The 23,603-nt window shown below is 50.8% G+C and overlaps 1 protein-coding gene and 1 pseudogene across 1 annotated transcript in view; both read left to right on the forward strand.

The window, feature by feature from the left end:
* The window catches only part of EPAS1 (endothelial PAS domain protein 1), a 77,332-nt gene extending 59,721 nt beyond the window's left edge, over window positions 1-17,611 (forward strand). The window contains exons 7-16 of the mRNA XM_087823530.1: window positions 2,896-3,002; window positions 7,936-8,083; window positions 8,730-8,944; window positions 10,069-10,259; window positions 10,792-10,902; window positions 12,397-12,887; window positions 13,872-13,980; window positions 14,250-14,367; window positions 14,651-14,824; window positions 16,057-17,611. Of these exons, the coding sequence (XP_087679656.1) occupies window positions 2,896-3,002; window positions 7,936-8,083; window positions 8,730-8,944; window positions 10,069-10,259; window positions 10,792-10,902; window positions 12,397-12,887; window positions 13,872-13,980; window positions 14,250-14,367; window positions 14,651-14,824; window positions 16,057-16,208 (1,816 nt within the window). The 3' untranslated portion in view covers window positions 16,209-17,611. The remainder of the gene's footprint in view (window positions 1-2,895; window positions 3,003-7,935; window positions 8,084-8,729; window positions 8,945-10,068; window positions 10,260-10,791; window positions 10,903-12,396; window positions 12,888-13,871; window positions 13,981-14,249; window positions 14,368-14,650; window positions 14,825-16,056) is intronic.
* A 2,491-nt stretch (window positions 17,612-20,102) lies between these two features.
* The window catches only part of LOC148091625 (large ribosomal subunit protein uL11 pseudogene), a 32,699-nt pseudogene continuing 29,198 nt past the window's right edge, over window positions 20,103-23,603 (forward strand).

Genomic DNA, 23,603 nt, shown 5'->3' on the forward strand with positions numbered 1-23,603 from the left:
CTACAGATGGAGGCGAATGACCATTAGCTTTAAGTTGGGGTTTCCTGGCTTTGTGAAGCCTGACAACTTGAATGTTCGTCAATTGTGTTTGGGGTGTGCGTATTTCCCAGTTTTTATAGTCTGTTTAAAGGAATGAAGGAGACATTAAATATTTATTTTAGTTGACAAGATAAATGAAGGCTGCTACTGGGAAGATAGCTGGCAGTTCTGAAATCTAGGTTTGTTTGTCTACTTCCAAACATGCCCATTGTGTGCCTTTGAATGGATGGGACATTAATTAGATTAAACATATTTTATTATGAGGCTGATTATAACAAACATTTGCTTTGAACATTTGAATTTAGAGATTCTAATCTTGAAAGAAAATTGAACTTCTTCAGGGAGTAGTCAAATCTTTCCCAGAATAGCCTCATTTTTGAGAGTCTCTCTAAAATTCTAGATCTGTCCGGGGAAAGCAGCTTTTCTGGCAAATCTGTGTGCCTATAAATGGCCAGACCATTGTCAGCAGGGTCCCCAGTACAATTCTGACTCCCAGGCGAAGCTAGAAAGGCACTAGACCTGACAAAAAAGATATGTGGTATAGAAAAGGAAGGGCCAGCACTGCTCTACTGTCTCCTTGTTCTCTCCCAATCTCCACCTTGGCTAAGGTGCCGTTGGGCACCAGCCCCGGGGTCAGGGTGACAAGGAACATGTCCATGGCTGATGAGTTCAGAGACTCTCCTCAAGGCCAAGTGAGGGGGCAGATCCTCCTGGCCTGAGACCAGCTGGCTGGCGCAAGAGAGCTCCTGGGATCTCACTGGAGAAATCTGCTCTGGGCTAAGTCAGTGGAGGCCTGAGCTTCTCAGCCCTCTTGGGCTGTCCCTTGTTTGACAAAGGCTTTAATCCCCAAGTCTCACCTCGGCAGAGAACTTGCCTCATCTCTGCCCATGCCAACACCAGACACACCTTCCAGAATGAAGAAAGGGTGGATTGAACGTCACAGGGTTTCTGCTGAGGGCTGTGTGTGCGTGTGCCTGGGCACCAGCATGCGTTGAGGCCGTTAATTGTGTTCTAGGAGGAAAAGGAGAGAATCGGTGCCCAGGTCCCTTAGCAGTGCTAGGACAGACAGGGCTCTGGTTGCATCTTAGGTCCCAAGAGAGACTCAGTCCACCGGTCAGCTACTCAAGTATATGCCCAGGTGGGGGAGGCCAGAGGAGAAAGTGGTCCCTGAGTTCAGGGGCCGACAGCCTCGGTAGGATGCAGAGGGACAAATACATAATTCTCTGTGAAACTGTGGTTGTCTGTAAGAACTTCATGAGGCGGCATTGGTAAGGGTTGGAGGAACTGGACAGGGCTCCGTGGAGAAGGTGAGGCCTTGAGCTGGCCCTGCAAGAGTCAGGAGTTAGAGAAGAGGGGAAAGAAGACATCGAGGTTCTGCAGCAAGAATGAGGTTACCAGGTACGGGGAGCTGGGAGGAGAGAGGTCCACCCGGGCCGAGGGCACAAGGCCTGCTGAAGCTTAGTTGAAAACCAAATTGCATAGGAGATGGAGACTAGGTTCTGGGAGGACTTGGAAGTTAGGCAGAGTTTATTTACTCCTGATATGGCTGGAACTAGGGAAAGCTGTAGATGCTTAAACAGGGGAGTGGCAGGACGGAGGTAATATTTTATGATGATTTATTCTGATGGATAGATACAAACCCCTTTGGAGGGGGAGAGTAGAGACACTGCTTCTGCTTTCCTCTCCATATTATTAAGCTCCCACATAGATAAATGACAAGGCCAGACCTAAAAGTCATGCATTCTGAAATACAGCTTGGAATGGTGAGAATAGCATCACTTCTAACTCACAATAGGCCAAATTGATGAGACAATGAGCCCATTAGAAAAAAATATGTGAGATAACAAAAGTTACGAAAAATAACATTTAGGTACAACGTGGGGATATGGCTAATCTGGTGGTTCTTGGGCAGGACTGGTTTATTTTAATGACCCCAGCACAGAGCAAAGGTTCCTTCATGGTTCTCCATACTTGCCTTCTCTCGACCCGCTTCCCATCAGAAACAGACACCTTACAGGAGGAAGGGAGGGACAGTTAGGACAGCCGAGCCCTGTCATTTCAGAGCTGTGCATTTATCGAAGAATGTAATGAGAAGGCACGTTTCTATGGCTGTAATTTCATATTTCTTCCTCTCAGTACCTCCTGCCCTCCTTCCTTTCCTTGGAAATAGGGAGAGACAAGTAGAAGAACCCATGGAAGGCAGACCCCATGTCCAAGAGGACTCTGAGGTCACCAGGCAGGACATGAGAAGCACCCAGGGGAGTGAAGCTTTAAGCACAGCTGGGGTTCTCCCTGCCCCAGGTTCATCCTCACTCTGTGGTTCACACAGATAAAGGTCATCTCCATGCTTTCCCCACTTGGGCCACACGATTTTCACTTTTCATTTATATCGCCCTTTACTAAAATAAGCTCAATCTAGTAATCAGGAGGCCCTTGTCATTCTTGCTCTGTCCCGGGACACATGTGTGGACATCAGTGAATTGTCTGCCCTCCCTGGATCTCTACTCCCATATCTGCAAAAACTGGGGGATTTGTGAGAGCCCCTCCCATGGTTGTTGGAGACTAGGCATAAGTGTATATTAGGGCTTGGGGGAAGGGAGTCCCCTGAGGAGCTGCTTTTCCTTCCTCCCCCAAACATGACTGCAGGAAGGGCAGGAAGAGTGGGGGTTGGGTGGACCACAGTTGCAGGTTGACCACCATGTGTTTTGTGTGCATGAATGGTGTGAACAGGAAGCCTGTAGTGTTTCCATCTGAACGTGTGCATTTGATTTACCTTCTGGATTTAGCTCCTTGAGCCCCTGCCCACAATCGCATGGTTTCTCTTCCCCACATGCCTTATTTCTTTTTTTAATTCAGAATCACAGAACTGATTGGTTACCACCCAGAGGAGCTGCTTGGCCGCTCAGCCTATGAGTTCTACCATGCACTGGACTCAGAGAACATGACCAAAAGTCACCAGAACCGTAAGTTCCTGGAGTGCCCTGTGTGGCTCCCTTGTGTCTGTGGAATTTGGCCTTGAGTGGGTATGACTGGTGAGGCAAGAGAAGACCTGGTCACTTCCCTCCCAGAACCACTGTCTTGGGCAGCAGAAAGACCCAACCCTCAGGATGGTTAGGGAACCAAGGCCGCCTATATGACACCTTCAAGCAAAGGAGAAAAAGGGACCCTTCCTCCAGGGAACACACCCACACCAAGCCCCGCGCTCAGAGAGTAGAAGGTGGGCTGGATCTCAGCCCCCACATACCATCTCCACGGTCTGCACAGCCCTGTGGAACATCGTAGCGGGCCGCACAAGACTCCATGCAACCACCCTGGGTTATGTGCTACAGAAGCAAGTACATGCATTCAGAAAAGGGGAGGGCTGGGAAGCTCGGGAGGACAGGACAGGACAGGACGCCTGAGTCAAACTCCTTGAAGGACAGAGGGAAGGGGGCAGGACACAAACTTGACAGGTGTGTGAGGTAGGCCATGGCTCTCTGAGAGCTTGCGTGCTGGGTCAAGAGAATTCGGTTGGAGGAGACTGTCAGGCAGCCCAGTGATGGCCGATGGAAACTGTGCTCCGCAGCTTGAAGAAACCAGTCATGAAAAGATTCTGGAGCAGGACTGTCCAGTAGAATTTTCCACCGTGAAAATGCTCTATATCCACAGGTGACCTGTGCCGTACCTGAAATATGTCTAGTGCAACTGAGGAGCTGAATTTTTTAATATAAACTTAATTAAATTTAAATAGCTACACTTGGTCAGTGGCTACCATATTGGACAGGGCAGTTCTAGTGCATTCACCTGGCCATATCCCAGTTCAGGTTTCCCATTTTCAGGTGACCCAAGACAATTTTCTTGAGTCCATGCAACCCATCAACATGCAAGGACTCTGGGTTTGTAACCCTATGCTCGGTCCACTGAGGAAGATAGATATTGATGGCATTGATCCCTGCCCTAAGGAATCTCATTTCTGAGGAAAAAGGATGGCTGGGGGCTCTGAGGGAGCCAGGTGGCTCATACCTTTAGCCACAGTATCTAGCCTACTGTTAGATACAGTACAGGCACTAAATGAATGATAAACCCGAAGGTCTAAAACACGTTTGGAAAAGAATACTTCAAAATAAGTGCCCACAGAGGTGCAGACAGAGGTGCCGAGAGGATTACAGGATTGGAAATGGGTAGGTCTGAAAAGATTCCCAGTGGCTCTGCTGGTCCTGAACTCCCAGGATCAGCTGTGGCTTGGAGTGGCCATGAAGACAATGGAAGTATAGTTATTTGTCTGTTGTTCCTAAATCCGTCCATCTATCCCAAGGTCGGATAGCTGAAGTTCGGAGCAGCTAACAGGCCAGCAACCCCATAAGCAGTATCTGAGCACAGTCAATAATTTTCTCTTATAGGATGAGGTCTTCTCTTTCCAGTTGGGTTTCTCTGCTGCTTCCTCGTGGCTTCTGGGTTTGATCTGACAGTGAAGCAGGGCCCTTTATATCGCAGAGAAGTTTCTCACTCTGCTGTCCAGCAAATAAATAAACAAGTGACCTAAACTCAGCCCCATTTATGGACCCAGGGTTGGTGGAGGGAGGTGCAGGCGCTCTGTGTGCCCAGCCCACAAGGATGGGGGTGATCCGGCCCTAGCCCGCCCCAGCTCTGAAACTGTAGGATGTGATTCCAGCCTTCACTTTGGGGTTCCCCATAACTTTCTGGTCCGTGACTGTTCCTGACACTGGGACTCAGGGAACTGGGCTCTGGCCCAGCTGCCCCATGGATTCCCTGGGGCCAGGCTTTCTGGGCCTTCCCTCCTATAGATGTAAAATCGGGGGAAAGTCCAGCCTCTCTCATCAGCCAAGGGTGAAGTCATAGCAGGGGGCAAACATGAGAGTTTCTGGGAATTCTTGGCAGACAGTATTATACTTTATTTTCTAGGGTGGGAAAGTAGAGGAAAGAAACTACTGTCCAAGGGAACAAAAATGATGACTTCTCTCTAGGCATATAAGGAGGGAATTTTTTTTTTTTTTTTTTTTTTACTTTCTTCTTCGAAAAGCTCAGATTCATAAAAAAAAGAGCTGGGATAATCATTTGTCACATCAGTTTTCTGCTGACTACAGGGAAAACATGGTACTTTTTATTGAATCTGTGTATTTAAGCATTAGGCGCACTTAAAGGTAATTCACAGCCCAAATGGAAATCACAGGCTGCCTTCTTCCCCTGGTGGAACCAAGTAAAGCTGCTCTGTGCTCAGAGGCCTGTACCCAGCCAGCAAGCCTAAGCCCAGCAAAGGGAAATCTGCATGGGTTAGAAATTGGGGTAATGCTGGCTAAAACCGAAATCAGTCTTTCTCTCTCTCTCCCTCCCTCCTCACCCCCCTTCTCTCTCTCATTGGGTTTGTGCAAATACGGTTGCACCACAGACCCACACTCATACTGTGAAATAGCTGGAGGCCCAGGTTTGAGGCCGGTCCACGTTGACACACCAGCCTCCCGAATTTCCGCACGTATATGTCTTAGCCTGTGAACATTCACGGCTGAAATTGCTGGGGAAGCTCAGCCTTCAAACCAGATTCAGATAATTGAAAGCCATCATTTCCAAATGGATTAGTAATTTATACATTGTTACTCTCAGAGGGGAGGGGTTGGGGGGATTGGTTTCTCTTTGTTGTGTGAGGACATTATGTGCTCTTAGGAAAACAAGATTAAAGGTCATAAAAAGCCTATCTACCAAGTAGCAGGCCCCTCACCAAGGCTGGCACTAATGAGCAGATGATTAGAAGGCAGGCGTAATTATATTCTACTGACAGAGCAGGCCCTCGCCTGCAATCGCTAGAAATGCAGTTAAAACCTTTGCTCGCTGCGCTGTTTAATCAAGAATAAGAGCCCTGAATTTTGTCTGCATTAAGAACCGTCTAAATAAGTTAACTCCAGCCACTTGAAATTGTGCAAGAATCATTTCGCTGTAGCAGGGGAGCCTCAGTGGTACAGATAAAGTGAAACCAGGGAGGACAGAAGCTATTTCTTGGGGTGAAGAGTCCACGACAGTTCAGGACAGGGGCAACAGCAAGTTTAGATTTCCCAGTGGATTGTGGCTCAGGGGAAGTAGTGAGAGAGTGCGAGACTAGGAGCACAAGACCATCGTCCAGTGCAGACAGAGTCGCAATTGTCCCAGGGGAGGTCAAGCAGGTCACAATCCTCTGGCCTTAGTTTCCTCATGTTAAAAGAAGATTATCTCTATCTTCCCTACAGCACAGGATTTTTTAAAAAAGATTAGACTAGGATGATTCAACCACTTAGGAAAATAGTCTGACAGCTTCTTATAAAGTAAATATATACTTAATATATGACCCAGACATTGCACTCCTAGCTACACCCATAAGAAATGAAGAGTATGTCTGTACAAACAATTGTACACAAATGTTTATAGCAACTGTATTCATAATAACCGAACACTGAAAACAACTCACACATCCATTGACAGGTGAATGGATACGCTAATTATGGTACATCCATATAATGGAACACTACTCAGCAATGAAAAGGAACAAACTCCAAATACCTGCAACAACATGAGGAATCTGAAAAACACTGAGTGCAAAGAAGCCAGACACAAAAGAGTACATACTATTGTATGATTCCACTTGTATGAAAACGGAGAAGAGAGCATTTCAATATTTAGTGACAGAAAACACATCAGGGGTTGCCTGGGACCAGGGGTTGGAATGGGGATTGACTACTGTCAAGAGGCACAAGGATTTTTTTTGATGGAGGGAAATGATGGAAAAGTCACCATACCTTTGATTGTGGTGATAATTACAAAGGTGTGTACATTTGTCAAAACTCATTGAACTATATGCTTCAATGGGTGCATTTGTTAACTGACGGTAAATTAAACCTCACCCAAGTCAACTTTAAACAAAAACAAGCTTAGACTAGGAGTCTTTCATTTGGACTATAATTTTATCTACTGTTTCCACTGAGGGGGCTTTCAGCAAACCACTCGATAATTTCAAGCCTCGGTTTCTTCAGATGTAAAACAGGAATAGTAATAGATTCCTCGTGGTGTTACTGTGTCCTAAATGAGGTGATGACAAGACTTAAACTCCTTATTGACGCTTTATGGACAGGTACTGTTATAATTGCTTTGCAGAAGTGAATTCTTCTTATGAGATATTCTTGAACACTACAAAGCACTGTACACATGCAAGTTATGGTATTTCCTGCACCTTCGAGGTGCTTGTTAAGTGAACACCTAGAACAGTCTGGGACTGGGAGGCAGTCATAAGCAGGCAGCCTCTCTGGGCAGCCAAGGGGAGGAGGAATGGGAAGGACTTACGGTTTTGAAGAGGCTGAGTGTAGGCTGCTGGGGGCCCAGCCCTTCTTCAGCCTCAGCCCCTTACCTCTGCTTTTGCTATGGTCACAAACCCTCTGTGGCCCTATGGTGAGAGGCTTGACAGATGACCTGGAACAATCAAGGATATCATTTCATAATAACTGCATTTATTCACAAGCTTAGTATTGGTGGCGGGTCTGCTACAAAGGTCTGCCCTGAGGATAGGCTTTCTCCACACTGCTTGCAAGTACCCACCCCAACCTGGAGTGCTTGACAGAGGAGGGGCCCCCTGGTGCCCTGGGGAGGCTTCCTGTCATTGAACCCTGAGGGGGAAGTAGGGCAGAGCCAGTGTGGGTGAGCGGACTTGTTAAGGGATTGGCAATGGGCCATTTCCTGGCACGGACAGCCTTGGGCAAGTCATTTAACCCCTCTGGCCCTCCTTTCCCCGTATTTAATATGAAGAGTTGGGCGAAATGACCTCTAAACTCCAGTCTTCATGGTCTGATGCCTAGTCCTTCCGTTTCCCCGCGGGCTGCCCTCGCGTGGGGCCTCCACCCCCTACCTCCTTGACCTCAGGCTCCCTTTCTCCTCCTGTAGTGTGCACCAAGGGTCAGGTGGTGAGTGGCCAATACCGGATGCTGGCGAAGCATGGGGGCTACGTATGGCTGGAGACGCAGGGGACAGTCATCTACAACCCACGCAACCTGCAGCCCCAGTGCATCATGTGTGTGAACTACGTCCTGAGGTGAGCGTGTGAGGCCCGTGGGGGACAGGGTGTCGGGGGACCCGAGCTCCCCAGACTGAGGATGGCAGGCCCAGGGAGCCTGGCCTCTCTGAAGGTCTCTGTGTGCTCTTTGTGGTGCTGAACCTTATGACCCAGAGGACTTCTGTGGATGTCCCAGGAGCAGTGGGACACTTGGGATTCCGCCTTTCCAGTGCTTTTTCTGCCCCTTTCCCTGGTCTGTCATCTATGTCCTTCCTCTGACCCATGTCCGGAGGCAGATGGAGCTAAGTTATCACTTAAGTATTTTGTGACTGGGGAAAAACACTAGTGTGTTTTGAGAAAAGATGCAACACCTTCACTCTACAGTACCCGGGGAGAAAGCCGGATAAAGTAATTGCTAGAGTGAAACAAACAGAAACCTTCGAACCCTGCACACCATGCAGCATCTCATCCTAAAACAGCATCCAATACAGACCTAGTCCAAGAGCACTCTCCACGCTGCTACCTCAACTCCAAACTTCCATTCTGTGGGTCTTTGTAAAGTGACAACACAGTGTGCACACCCACGTGTTTGGCTGAGAGGCTTCGCCATCAGGGTGTCCCTGCGTCTGGGGAAAAGGATTTTGCTAGGAAATGGAAGGTCTAAAGCGCCCTCTTGCCCCCTCAGTGAAATTGAGAAGAACGACGTGGTGTTCTCCATGGACCAGACTGAGTCCCTGTTCAAGCCGCACCTGACTGGCATGAACAGCATCTTCGAGAGCAGTGGCGAGGTGGCTGTGTCTGAGAAGAGCCACTTCCTGTTCACCAAGCTGAAGGAGGAGCCGGAGGAGCTGGCCCAGCTGGCGCCCACTGCAGGGGATGCCATCATTTCTCTGGATTTCGGTGGGTGCTTCTCAGCTGAGCTGGGGGTCACTGAACTCTCTTGGGGTGGGGAGGTTATTACCACAACAGACCTCCCTGGCTACAGCTTTTCCTTAACCAGAGACACCCCTGTTCCTTCCCTGAGTCTCATTAATCATCTGTTAGTGGCTAGACTCTGTGCTGGGCACAAAAGAACAGCGCACGCACCTGCCACCACACAGTAGGACTGCACTACCGCTGACCTCGCAGAGTGCGGAGCCAGGAGGGCTGTGGAGGGCCCCCTAAGGAGTCCCATCTCTACCACGGGGGCAGGGGCCTGAGATGAGAGAGGGGCACAGCCGGAGATCTGCTCCAAGGCCGCTGGCACGGTTTCACGGAGACGGCTCTCTACTGGGCCTTGAAGAACAAATTGCTTTTCAGGCAGAGGGCTCAACTGAAATAATGTTGGGAGAAATGACTCCAGAAACATGGGTGGAGAAAAGATTCAGGCCCAGATTTAGCCCCATAGGCACTACTTTTTTAAAACATGTGCCTGTCCCACAGGGACTGTCTTTGTAGCCACAGAGTTGGTAGGCCCTCCCCGCTCCCTTGCTGGAAGCACTTCAATGTGTATCTGGGGCCCCCTCCTCCCCAGTGTGGGACCCGCAGCCTTGCCATGGCTGCTGAAGGAATGCGGACAGCTCCTGTGCTTGCCATGGACTGTCTCTGCCCCTTTTGCTGTGTTCTTGAGAGGCCACAAGAGAACAGCAACTTTAGAGGAGCAGAGATGACAGGGCTGGGAGGAGAAGTCTTGCAGCTTTCCCTTTTCGCGGGAGTACTGAGGCAAACTGCCCAACTCTCCTCTCATAACCTCATCTACATTCTGATTGCTCTTCAACGAAGAGCCTCTCCTACCTAATACACTTAGTCTCTCAAAATTAAATGCTCCAGGAGGGTGTTCTCTTGAAAGGGAGCCTGTACATTGAGTCAGAGCCACAGTTAAAGGCCGCTTTGTCCCAGCTAAGCACCTGATTGCTGAGGGCCCAGCCCCAGGCGTGATTTCCAGACCCTGTAGAAATTTCTTGTGCATCCTGTGCGCTTTCTCTGCCCTGGGAGAAAGCCCAGAGGTTGTGGGTGTTAACCAAGCCAGATCCTTGTCTCCACAGGGAACCAGAACTTTGAGGAGTCATCAGCCTTTGGTGAGACCATCCTGGCCCCCAACCAGCCCTGGGCTGAGGAGTTGAGGAGCCACATTGCCCAGAATGAGGCCGGGAGCCTGCCCGCCTTTACCATGCCCCAGGTGGCTGCCCCAGGGAACACCAGCCCCAGTGCCACCAGCAGCAGCAGCTGCTCCACGGTGAGCCCCCTTGTAGTGAGGCCATGGAAAGGGTGGGCTTCTCCTTCTGGTCACTGCCCAATGGCTGGTCAGTCTGGACAGAAATACTGCCTTCCTCCTGTTCAAGTTATCCTGGAGTCCCCTAGAGGGGTGGTGACACATACCTGCCAGGTATTTGAGCTGTTGGCTTGAATCCCCACCCCTATCTAAATGATAAATTCCTGGAAGGCAGAGGCTGAGTCACACAGTTTTGAGCCCCCAGCTCTGTCCCTGCTCAGGGCATACAGCTGTAGTCTCCAGGGCCCGGCTGGCCACGACCTTTATCCCATCTGCTCCTTAGACAGGCTCATTTTATGAGGAGACGACCGAGGTTCAGAGAGGTTGATGAATTGATCTCATTCATATAGCTTGTAGGGAGGGCCTCTCTACAAGTACTTGTTGAGTGGAATGGAGTTGATCTGTGGGCTCAAGAATGTATTTCTCTTTCTACCGTGGATTTTGGGGAGACCAGTGTCATACCCTTAACATAGTCACTGTCCTTCCTGGCCCCCAGCCCAGCAGCCCTGAGGACTATTACACGTCTCTGAATGATGATCTGAAGATTGAAGTGATTGAGAAACTCTTTGCCATGGATACAGAGGCAAAGGACCAGTGTGGCACCCAGGTAGGCGGCCATGGAGAAGATTAGCATGGTGCACCGTGCCTGCCAGCTGATGGTGATGAAGGCTCACGTCTGTCTGGCAGGGAGTGGAGACACTTGGCCAAAGCCATGGTCCCTCACTGCCTGAGGGTGCAGGGAAGTCAAACCTGTGCAGGTCCCCTCTCCCACTTCTGCCCTCTGCTTTACCTGTGTCACACCCAGCTCTTCCACTTTTAACTCTCACTCTGTCTCCTACTTACCAAGAGAGCTTTATCAATGTACATGAAGACCACACCTAAGACTGAACCTCTCTTTAAGGAAGCCCAACATTTAAAAAGTACATCCAGCAAAGCGAACAATTACTACCTCACAAACTTAATCATCTTAGGAGTCTTTGAAATACTATTTTATTTCAAATGCATTTTAAAATGCCTGATTCATAAATTTTCATTTTCTTATAACTTTTCTGGAAAGCATTTATTGCATAGGCCAAATGCTCTTGCACAAACTGTGTAAACAGGACTGAGGTGGGTGGATGGGTGCATGTTTCATGAAACCCAAAGGAAAATCATTAATTGCCATTGTCCTAACCTAGGTTATTCAGATTTCTACCTTGCTCCTCAGCTTGTATCTCTATCTTGCCTGGCACCAGTTCCAGCCATTCTGCCAAACTTTCCCTATTCCTGCCCTTCACTCTCGGCCCTCCCTTCTCTCTCCTCTGAACTCCAGTAGGAGTCATTAGCTGGTACCCAGGCATAACTGTCCGCTGTCTTTAACCATTTTCTTTAGTTGTAATCACTAATACATTAAGTGGCGCCCCCCCCAGTGAGGTGGCATTCTCTAAAGGTAGGAACTTTTTCTGCATCTGCTTGTGAGCATTCCCTTTGGTGCCCAGCATGACACTGGGACCTAAGGGCCGTCTCTGAGGACTTGCTGGTTGGAATGCAAGTCCCTCCTGGGGCTGGCTCTCTCTGAGCATACAGATGTGCCTGGCACTGACTGTGTGTCTAGGCCTGTGCCAGGGCACATGAGGAAGAGGAGGAAAAGCGGCCCCTGCCTCTCCGGGAGCCGCTGTCTGCACCACAGTCCTACGTGTCCCATGAGGACAGGGACGGGGCAGTCACTGTGGGCCAGAGTAGGCAGGGATGCTTTGTGGAAGAGGCGCGCTTGCCCGGGTCACGTGAGAGAAGGCAGGGTATGGGCAGGTAGAAAGGAGAGGGGAGATCATTTTGGGCTGGGCGGGGCAATGACACCAGTGGGGGGGTGAGGGGATGTCTGAGTGGAGTGTGGAGACGTGGGGCCCAGGCTGAGGGGATGAACTGCACAGAAAGTCTAGAAAAAGAGTCTGAGTTCTCCTTCTGGTGGGCCAGAGGGAGCCAAGAAAGGAGTTAGAGCAGGAGAGTGCCGCTGTCAAATGGTGCCTAAGATTGACTCTGGGGGGGAGGATGGGCTGAGATGGGAGAGTGTGGGAGGCGGCAGCAACTGCTGAGCCTCTCTGCCTTTGCTCTGTCTCCTCAGCTGGATTTCAATGAGCTGGACTTGGAGACACTGGCGCCCTACATCCCCATGGACGGGGAAGACTTCCAGCTGAGTCCCATCTGCCCCGAGGAGAAGCTCGCGCCCGAGAACCCTCAGTTCGTCCCCCAGCACTGCTTCAGCACCATGATGAACATCTTCCAGCCACTGGCGCCCATGGCCTCTCACGGCCCCTTCCTCCTGGACAAGTATCAGCAGCAGCTGGAGAGCAAGAAGATAGAGCCCGAGCACCAGCCCATGTCCTCCCTCTTTTTTGATGGTGGGAGCAAGGTGTCCCTGCCATCGTGCTGTGGCCAGGCCAGCACCCCTCTCTCTTCCTTGGGGGGTAGATTCGACACACAGTGGCCCCCCGACCCACCATTCCATTTCACGCCCACAAAGTGGGCTGGTGGAGATCAGCATGCCGAGGCCTTGGGGGCATCACCGTTGGGGACCCCAGTCACCTTGCCGCCTCTCTCCATGTTCAAGAAGAGGTAAGTGGCATGACCCTTGGCTGCTTCAGCAAAGGCTGCCCGAAAAAGGGGGGGAACAGATGGGCATCCACTAGAGGGAGATCTGGGGCCCGGAAAGATTCCCTGTCCCATCACCAACTCCCACTCCACAGTGGCCGATCTTCCAGTTAGCCCTGCCCTGAACTCCAAGAGCCGAGGCTATGAGGGTCACCCTGAAGTCTGGGAATGTTTTCATCAGGGCACCGAGGAGACTGAGGAAAGGAAAAGGGACAGAAGTAACTTGTCCAGGCCTTGAACACCAATGTCTCTCCCATCAGGGTACCCCTAGAGCACCTCTAGAGCACCCCACTTACCTAGAATTCATTATCTAAGCGACAGAACACAAAAAGTTATCTGAGTGATTTTCTCAGTTCCCTAATGGAACCCTGGTTGATAAAAGTAAAAAGATGCCCCTGCATTTCAAATCCCTGCCTTTCGGCTGCCCAGCATTGCCCTCCCTGTCCTGCCTTCTCCCAGCTCCTTCAAATCTCCCCCAAGCTCCATTTCAACCAGCTGGGAGCTCACTAGGCTGAGGCACATGGTGGGTAGATGACCTTCACCTCCCAGGGTACATGCCCTTGAGGGAGCAGCCTCACCAGTCCCTGGGTGGGAGCAGTTCAGGCAGGGCGAGATGGGGCAGAAGAAACCCTGCTAAAGACTGATGTCACCTAGCAGAGCAGCTGCAAACCAGGTCAGGCCTGGAGGCTGCCTGGGTGCAGCTGGGCAGGCGCAGGTAACTCGAACTGTTAGCATCTCAGCAGGTGGAAGAGACTGAGGAAGGGCAGTGGAGCTGTAGCTCAGGCCCCGAGGCCCACACCCTTCCTTGAAACTCTGCCCTATGGGTCTTAGAGCCACCGCGGTCAGTAGTAGTTCTGGAAGGACCCTCTGAAGGGCTGGGGCTGAGACGAAGGCACTGGGTGGTGTGTGGCTCCAGACTCCCTCACGGGCCCCTCTCTCGGGCTTCAGGCCTCAGGCCCCGGATGCGATGAGCCCGGCCATGGTAGCCCTCTCCAACAAGCTGAAGCTGAAGCGACAGCTGGAGTATGACGAGGAAGCCTTCCAAGACATGAGTGGGGTGAGCCACCTCCTGACTGGGGCAGCCTTGGGTTCCCCCCACAGCCCTGGGGCAGGCTGGGCGGGGACCGGGGCTGAGCGCAGAGATCCAGGCTGGCAGGGGGCTCTCATGCTCTGTGAGGCTCAGGGTGCCGGCCAGGGCAGCAGGGAGGGGGGGGGACGTGGCCTCTCAGAGAGCCGGAGCGCCAGCCCTACTCTGGGCCCAGCTGCTCTGAGCCCACTCTCCCTGACTCAGCTTGAGGACCTGGTTCTCTGCCCTCCCACACCCAGGGGGACCCTCCAGGAAGCACCCCTTCACATTTGATGTGGAAAAGAATGAAGAGCCTCAGGGACTGTGGGAACTACCCTTCGATGCCTGACCAGCAGCTGAGTGCGAATGTCCCCAGGGGTGAGCAGCAGGCTGGCCCTCCTGGGGTTGGGCTGGAGTGATTGCAGGTGGAAGGGCTGGGGGCTCAGCGACCCACCTTGGTTCTTCCACTCCCTCACCACCCACCTTCCACACACCCAGCGTCCCCTTTCCACTCGGGCTCAAACAACACCCTCAGAAATCTCTGGGCTTCAAGGCCCCAGGCGCTAGAGGGGCTGGAAAGGAGGGAGGATGTGGGGGGCTTTGCAGTCTCTCCCCTCCCTCAGGTTGGCACTGCCCTCACTCTCCAACATTGATCTTTCAGATGAGTTCACCCAAAACCCCATCAGTGGCTCTAGTCAGCCTCTGAGACACCTGCCACCACCACAGCCACCGTCGGCCATGGGCCCCGAGGAGAACGCCAAGAGCAGCTTCGCCCCGCAGTGTTGCGCTTTTCAGTACCAGGACTACAGCCTGCCACCGGCTCAGAAGGCGGCAGGTGGGCGCACTCAGGGACCAGAGCCTCCGTGCCAGGGTCTGAAGTGTGTGGGAGGGGCAGGGGGAGGGCCAGGGGATGGGCGTCACAGGCTGACAGGTCTCAGCTCAGTACGAGGGTGAACTTGCTGCCGTGAAAGGCTGCTATCTTAGGAGGGGTGAGCCCTCCTCCCCAGAAGAATTGCAGCAGGGGCTGGAAGGCCATCTGTCTACAGGGCTTTGAAGGGACCTTCCAACAATCAGGTGACATCCAGGGCTCCTTTGATCCAGACAGTCCTTGGGCTTGTGTCTTTTACTCAGTTCTTAATGTTATCAAATTGCCCAATGCGCTGTTGACCCCCTGGGGCATCACTGAGTTCAGGTGGGAGCTGAGCAGAGGACGTGCAAGGAGAACATGCTGCTGGGGGAGGGCGGCTCTGGGAAAGTCACCCTGCTGGACCTTCCGGAGGCTTAGTCACCTGGCCGCCTTCTATCCCGGGCCTCATTAGTCTGTTACCATCTTGCAAAACGTAGATGTCACGAAAAGGTCTCATAAACACAGTTCGAGGTTGTGGTGGAACATACCAGACCCCTGCCCTGAAAGGGGGCCATTTCCTCAGCGATATGGTTTGGGGCAAATTGCTGTTCAGTGCATCAGAATCGAGGCTTCTGAGCCACCCACAGCCCTGGGCTTAAATTCCAGCTGTGCCATTTCCCAGCCCCACCTTTAAGTGAGAGGTTTGCATTCAGTAAATAATAACCCGAATTGTTATTCCTGCTGTGAACCCAGACGTTTCCTTGAACCTTAGAAACCAGGGGGAGGTACGCAAAAGAAGGGGGAATAGAAGGGGAGCGTGAGCTAGTGTCCATTGCTACTGGGGGTTCAGAGAGGGCGGGCCCTGCCGGCCCACGAGGGGGTGAGGGCGAGTGGGCGAGGTGGCGTGGACCATGGGAAGGGGCTGGGAGAAAGAGGGCCCTGGGCAGGGGCGCTGCACACAAGCCAAAGGAAAGTGGAAGCCTCCATAAAGGGGCTCGATGAAGGGCCCCACCCTACCACACGCAGTAGGTCACCCATGTAAGACGACATTGGAGAAACGGAGAAATTAGGGCTGCCCCACTGGGACCCCCTAGTCATGAGAACTGGAAATGCCTCTAGCTCTCCACACGTGTCTTCATCCCTGCTTGCCTCTTACGGAGCAGAGCCTTTACTGAATGTTCGATTTAGTTTTTAAAATATGGTACCAACCGTTCTTTCAGGTATGGCAAGCCGGCTGCTCGGGCCCTCGTTTGAGCCCTACCTGCTGCCCGAGTTGACCAGATATGACTGCGAGGTGAATGTTCCCGTGCCAGGAAGCTCCACGCTCCTGCAAGGAGGGGACCTTCTCAGAGCCCTGGACCAGGCCACCTGAACCAGGGCCTTCGGCCGGGGCTGGCATCCCTGCCACGCCATCTGCCACCTTCACTCTCTACATCTATTTTTGCAACTAGGTATCTCTAACACCAACACACTTTTTACAAGATGTACTTACCTGGCAGACTTGCCCAGGTTACCAAGTAATGGCCTTTTTCTGAAGACACGTAATTATCCATATTTTTGAAATACACAGTTGTTTTACCTGCTGTTTTACTCTGTCAATCAAAATGTTCTTAAATTTTGTAAGATTTTTCCCCAACTTCAATTACTTATAATTTATATTATCCATAGGCCTCTCTTATGCACACACAATATTCATACTAACAAGTTGGGTGTATGTTTGTTCTACTGTAGGGAAAGCTTTGGCTTCACTGAACTAAAAAGATTTTGTTGTTGTTGCCAAAGAGAAACAAAATAATTTTGTTTTCCAAGCTTGATTTGTGGCCTTGCCCTCTCATGGCCCTTCTCTTTTCTTTTTTAAAACTAATCACCATATTGTAAATTTTAGCCTTTTTTTAAAAGACAACTCTTTGCTCTAATTTTGATGACTTTTGGGGAAAAAAAAAAAAGAAATGTGAAGGGTGAACTCCAGTGTATGTGCTTATCCGTGAAAGTTGTACAGTGAGGCTTTTCCTAAACTGTTTGGTGTTTCCCACCCCCCGCATTCGGTGGATTGTTTTTTAATTATTATTATTCAAAACCATTAACTGAGCTTTTTTTTAAATTTATATCTGGGTTAAGTGTTTATCATATATATGGGTACTTTGTAATATCTAAAAACTTAGAAACGGAAATGGAATCCTGCTCACAAAATCACTTTAAGATCTTTTCCAGGCTGGTCATTTCCTTCTTCCTGCTGGCACTGCAGAACTGCACGGCGCTCCCACGGGCCTGTGCTGACACTGCTCAAGGGTCCTCTGGGGGCTTTTGCTTTGGGGTCTGCCATAGGGTGACAAACAATCTAAGGAGTGGAATCATTAAGCGGGAGCGTTGCAAGCTGTCTTTTCCTCATGTTCTATATGTATTATGTATGTATGTATATATTTTTATTGCTGCCAAGAGGGTCTGATGGCACATCATGGGGTAGGGGTGTGGGAGTGGGCCAATCTAAGGGACAGGAAGTGCTTTAACTTTTCTTAAGGTCTTGTTGCTAGCCCTTCAAGTGCACTGAGCTATGTGACTCTACTGGGCTTTCACGTGGCACATTTGGATATTTCCAGAACTACCGTGAGATGGTTTAGATGGGAATTCATGAGAGAAAGGAAGGATTCAGGAACGGGGCAGTGACCCAGCCCATGTCCTCCCAGCTTACCACCGCAGAGCACATGGAGCTGGACCGAGCGGGTGCAGAACGTGGGGGCAGCTGTGCCGAGCAGCGCGGCCCGGCGCCCCGGGCGCCCTCAGCCTGCCCTCAGATCACCCCGCCCGAGGTGCAGCGCCCCGCTGCGACGGCAGGCAGCCTCGGGCAGCCCAGCCTCAGGCCCCCCGAGGTCTGTCTGTCACTTGAAGTGACCTGTATAGGTAGGAAGCACTGGAAATGGAGTGTTCTCAGAGCACTTTAACTCACTGGGTAAGAGGAACTATACCTTCAGTTTCTAAATACCAATCACACAGAACTTATCTAGCTTGGGTACAATGAAGTTTCTAGACATATACACCTAAAGCACAACAGGCCAAGAACTGGGTAAGCCTGGATAGACTTATTGCCAAAAACAACACCAAATTTAAATTTCAAAAGAAATCTAAGTTATATGAGGAAAAGTATCTATTCAGTGTGTTGCCCAAGTCATACTTAAGCACCACAGCTTTGTCCCCACGCGACGGGTGACAGGGCCTGACGGTGACTGCCAGGTCAGTGCTGGTGGTGGGTCCTGTGTGCACTGCCTCAGCATTAAGGGGATTTCACCCTACCGTTTTACTAAAACACTCTGAAAAATCTTCCAAGCTTCAATATTAACTTTACTTGTCAACTTAACGACTTCATGTACGTTACTATTTTGTTGAATTCCTACTGACATTATTACTGTATGGGAGCTTAACTTTATAAGGAAATGTATTTTGACACTGATATCTTATTAAAGTATTCTGATCCTACTACTGCTGGTGGCTTGTGTTTCTTGGGGATCCACCATGGGTCACCCCGACGGAAAGAAAGCAAAGTATTTATTAAATAGTTTCCCAAAAATGGACATCGGCACTGCTCTTTGTGAGACAACTGAGGCCAGCCGGCAGGAAGATGGGTGAAGGAGGGAGACTAATATTAATACTTGGCAACTGCTGAGACTGGGAGGCCATTTTACACCATCCACATTTCTATCTGCCACCAGGCCCTTTTGGTAGCCGACGGGGGACCCAAGGGGAAAAGGCATGGTCCCTGCTGTCAGAAAACTACAAGAAGCACTTTGAGAGCTGGGCTGGCCCGCATGTGTGGACACTCTGGGCACTGTGGTGAAGGGAACCTGGGCTCTAGCAGTCGGAGAGGACTTCAGTTACGAGGAGCCGGGGCTCAAGTGGGGTCTTCCCAGGTAGAACGGGAATGGGAAGGGCAAAGGCAAAACCTCAGCCAGAGACAGAGCACAGTGGAAGCTCCAAATGGGACGTGGGCAGGATGGGTTCCCTAATTCAAATTTTACTTTTCCAAAGCTTGATCTGCTTATGAACAGATAGCTCTCTCCACGGTGTGACTGCGGGGCTGGGGGGAGCCCAGCCGCCTCTGCTCACAACCATGCACTTGGTTTGCCTGACAGTTCAGTCCACACAGTGTGGTCTCCCATGTACCTTATTAGCTCTCTTGATCCTCAAGCTGAGCAGTCCTGTGAGCACCCAATTCACAGATGAAACAGCCAAGTTAAGTGGCTTCCACAAGTCATGCCCTATCGGTGGGAGAATGAAGCGTGAGCCCAGTCTTAGCCGTGCTTCTCTCCTCTCACACCAATAAGAACACTTCCCTGACCCCTTTCTTCAGCCCCACTCCACTTCCCTGCTTCCCTTCACAGGGAAACCTCTTGAAAGAGTTTGTGTATTGCTGTGGTCTCTATGCCCCCACCCCAGCCAGCTTATTTCTCAATTACTCCCCTCCAGCTAATGTCCTTAGCTCTCCACCGAAACTTTGAGGTCAACATCAATGATAATCTCCATGTTGCCCAACCCAAGGGCCAAATTCTTCTCCTTATCGGACTTCTACCAGCACGTACCTGGCCTAGGGCTCATTCTTAGGACTCCCCTCCCCTCTGGCCCAGGGCTCATTCTTAGGACTCCCCTCCCCTCTGGCCCAGGGCTCATTCTTAGGACTCTCCTCCCCTCTGGCCCAGGGCTCATTCTTAGGACTCTACTCTCCTCTGGCCCAGGGCTCATTCTTAGGACTCTACTCTTCTCTGCCCTCATCTCAGAGGTATATTCCAGCCAATCTCATGGAGTTAAGTACAACTTACCTCTGTTGATGGGCAAATTTCTATCTTCAGCCTTAACCCTATGAGGTAGGGACTGTTCTCATGCGCCTTTCACATGAAAGCAGACACAGGCTCTCAGACATTAAGGAGCTTCCCCAATGTCACACAACTAGAAGCCCCAGAGTCAGGATTTGAACCCAGCTCCGTCTGGCTGTTTTCATTGCCAAATAGAATATTCCTGTCTTTATTGCTTTACCCTTCAGACCTCCTCTGGTTCTTTTGCTTACTCTGCTCACCTCTTCTCTTCCCAAACTTGGTGCCTGGACCTTCAGATTGGATTTTCTGGACTCTGCCTGACTCCCACTCACCTCTGCCTCCAACTCAGACTTCCTGAAAACCTCACTTTTTTTCTGAAGCTGTTCTGTGAGTGACACACCTCAGCCAGGCCTTCAACAGCAGAGTTACCTCTGAGCATTGGCAAGTTCAGGACTCAGACATGGATGGGCACCACCCTGGAACCCAACAACTTCAGTGGGCTGTGGGTCTACAAAGCATCCTTGGGCAAGGCCATTGGCCTTAACCACCTGAAGACAGTGGTTGTGTCCTCCAGCCTTGTGTCTTCCAAGCTCCTTGCTTACAAGTCCAGCAAGGGGGTGGGAGGACTGTACTAAGGCCATTGTCCCCAGTGATGGATTACAGGAGCTTGGCCTCTAGAAGCACTCAAATTCAAGACAAGCCCTCCCTGCTTCCTTCATGTTTTGTCTCAGGTGGTCCAGTGAAGATGGACTAAAATGCTCCTGATTTCATATTTTACTTTTCAAAATGCAGGTGGCTTAGGAGTAGGTAGGTATGTGCCCGCATGGGCAGGTGTGCAGGGACAGAGGCAGGCCCCTGGGTACAATTAATCCTTCAGCTTCCGGGGCTCCTCCTGACTCTAATGTTCTCCTCCAGGCAGACAAGCCCCAGCAAGGTGACACCTTCCCAGCTCTTGTCTTGGTTGGTAGCCTCCAGATGAAAAGTGTCTATGGGGGGGCGCTCAGACCCCAAGCTAAGGAAGGAGGCAGCCTCAGCTGGCGAAGGGCCAGCCCTGGCTCCCTCTGATCCATACGGGGCAAAACTTACCCTCTCCTGAAGCACGGTCTCTGATACACATTTCACACTGGGGGTGGGAGCTTGAACTGTGGCTTTTACTAGAGAAAGCAGGCCCACTTCCTTCACAACATGTAAGAGTCAACCATCCACCCCTGCTCTCCTCTGCCCTTGCCCATCCTCTGCTCTTTGTGAAAAAGAATTTTTATCAGGAGATAGTATGAGAGTGATTAGGTTAACCTGGCTCTTCCATTCTAGAGGCTGGGGTGGCCCCAGTAAGCCGGGGCTGGGTGTGTTTCCCCAGGTTGGTTCAGCACGCAGAACAGGAGTAGGTGCCTACTCCTAAGGCACCTGCATTTGGAAAAGTAAAATACGGAATCAAGAGCGTTGAAGTCCATCAACTGGGTTACCTGACACAAAACCTGAAGGAAGCAGGGAGAGCTAGGAATGATGTAGCCCAACGCCACCATTTAGCTTTTCAATCTCCTCACCCTAGAAATGAGGAGACTGAGGCCCGGGGAGGCCAAGGAGACTTGCCTACAGTCAGTCACACAGTGAGGGGTGGCAGAGCTGGGCACAGAACCCAGGCCAGCACCACAGGGATTGAGGCCCAACTCACTGTCATTGAAATGGGCCAATGTCCCAGCCCCGACGCATGTCCTCTGCCCATGACATCAATCTCAATTTCTCAACCCATGTACAGACTCCCCCCCACACACACAGTTCTCACCAACCTCACCACCACCATCACCACCACCGCCACCACCTCACAGGTCTCCAGCCACTTCCTGCCTCTTCCCTCAGGGCACTTTCAGTTCCTCCAAAATGATCATGACCACAGTCACCCGCATTTCTTCAAGATGTTCTTCTGAACTCAGTGGCCCCTATAGGGACTGTTGGCCTCACTATGACCTTGGTGAAGTCTAAATCATTTCTTTCACTTCTAGACTGAACTTTCCTTGGTTTCCCAGGACCCAGGAGCATAGGGTTTTAAAGTCCAGTTGACCCTGCACAACACAGGGGTTAAGGGTGCCGACCACCAGCACAGTTGAAAATCTACATATAACTGAATCAGACCTTTGCATGTATAGGTTCCCAACTGTGGATCAAAAATACATACTCCCCAACCACACACATACACACACTTTTTTAAAATGATACTTATTTGGTGAAGTTACGATCTCTCTCTCCAAGAGCTTCCCAGCCAGTGGAATAAACAGACCCCTCGAGACAGTATGTAATAATGGAAGCCCATGGCCCACACTTTCCCAGGCAGCCCCAGACTCAGATCCTGTGCTTCAGTGTCCCCAAGTGGGCACTTTACTTGGGCCAAAGACCCCACTTTGGGTTCAGAAAGCATGAAAATCATAGATGTAAATGAGCCCTCAGTTGCCTTAGGGTGGACTCTGGGTTCTATGGGTGTTCAAAGGAGGCCAGGAGAGATCAACCTGGGCTGCAGGAGCAGAGAAATCCCCGGCCTGTGTGGCTCAGCTGGAGCATCACCCCGTACACTGAAGGGCTGCAGGTCTCATTCTCATTCAGGGCACATACCCAGGTTGCGGGTTTGATCTCTCTCTCTCTCTCTCTCTAAAAAAAAATTAATAAAGGTATCCTTGGGTGAGAATTAAAAAAATAAAAATAAAATAAAAATAAAACCCTGTGGGTGGGCCCAGCATTTGCAAGAACAAAGGCAGGCAGCTGCAGTTGGAGGGCCACTGGCCTGAAACAAAGGGACATCTTCCCGTCCTCATTAGCTGGCTGAGGCGAGGGCCCTGAGCATGAACACTGACATCATTTGGGGGGGCCCTGCTTAAAGGCCAAGGCAGGACTCCAACTAAAGATTCAAATCTGGTGAGAGACATGACTCAGACTGGGCGGGTTGGCCCGGAGGGATGTGGGAATCCCAGAGGATGTGTCTCCTCCTGCTGCTGTGCTGACCAGGGGGCCCTGCCATGAAGGCTGGTTATGCCCACCACCCCATATCAAAGACCCGGAGGTTAAGCTCCAACTCTGAGCTTTACTGAGCTGTAGGACCTGACAGTTCCAAATACCACTGGCTGGGCAGCAACCTCAATATACTATGTCCCTCTCTGGGCACCATTTTTTAATAGACATACTGAAGGTGACCAAAATGGTGATGAGGCCTGTAACTGTGTCATAACAATTGACTGGAGAAGTTGAGACAGTTTGTCCTGGAAGAAATAAGACTGGGGGAGCTCAAAAGCCCACCTTCAAATATCTACGAAAGCACAGAGTGGAGACTTTCTGGGTGGACCTGCAGGAGAGCACTAGGTCTGCGGGTTCGGTAAAACAGAGTTCTGCTCAACGCGAGTGTGCTCAAGAGGAAACTCTGCCCCCAGGGTCAGTGTGCGCTTGCTCAGTACAACAGGGAGAGAAGAGCTTTCCCCTAATCACCAAAGAAAGCCATGTAGAGGGTGACGCCATGTAACACACCTAGCGAAGACCAAGAAAAGCTGTCACTTCAAACCTTTGCTCAGGCCTCTGTGTGGAGAACGCCTGGTCATCAGGCACACAGGACACATGGGACCCAGGCCGAGCAGAGGACATCTGGCACTGCCCCTTGAGTGTTCTCTCCTGTATGGGCAGAACGAAGTACAGATTATGCTGAATTTAGACTTTAAAAATGTTTTTCTTCGTATGGTTTATACTGTGTGGTCACTGAGAATTACTGCTTGTCTTTGGGAGATACTGTGGAGTCATAGCTAAAGTCAGTGTGCAAAGCAAAAACCACCTGAGGCAAAACTACCCTTGAGAACCCCCACAGAAGGTGTGACCACACTGGAAACGGACACCCCACCTCTCAGCCAGCCCAGCACAGCCAGTTTTTCCTCCAGTGGCGGAACAATTGTGGTTTCTTTGGATGAACACTAGATGAATAGTTGGCCTACATT

This window comes from Miniopterus natalensis, chromosome 13 (genome assembly GCF_054644295.1).
Source record: "Miniopterus natalensis isolate mMinNat1 chromosome 13, mMinNat1.hap1, whole genome shotgun sequence".
Lineage (NCBI taxonomy): Eukaryota > Metazoa > Chordata > Mammalia > Chiroptera > Miniopteridae > Miniopterus > Miniopterus natalensis.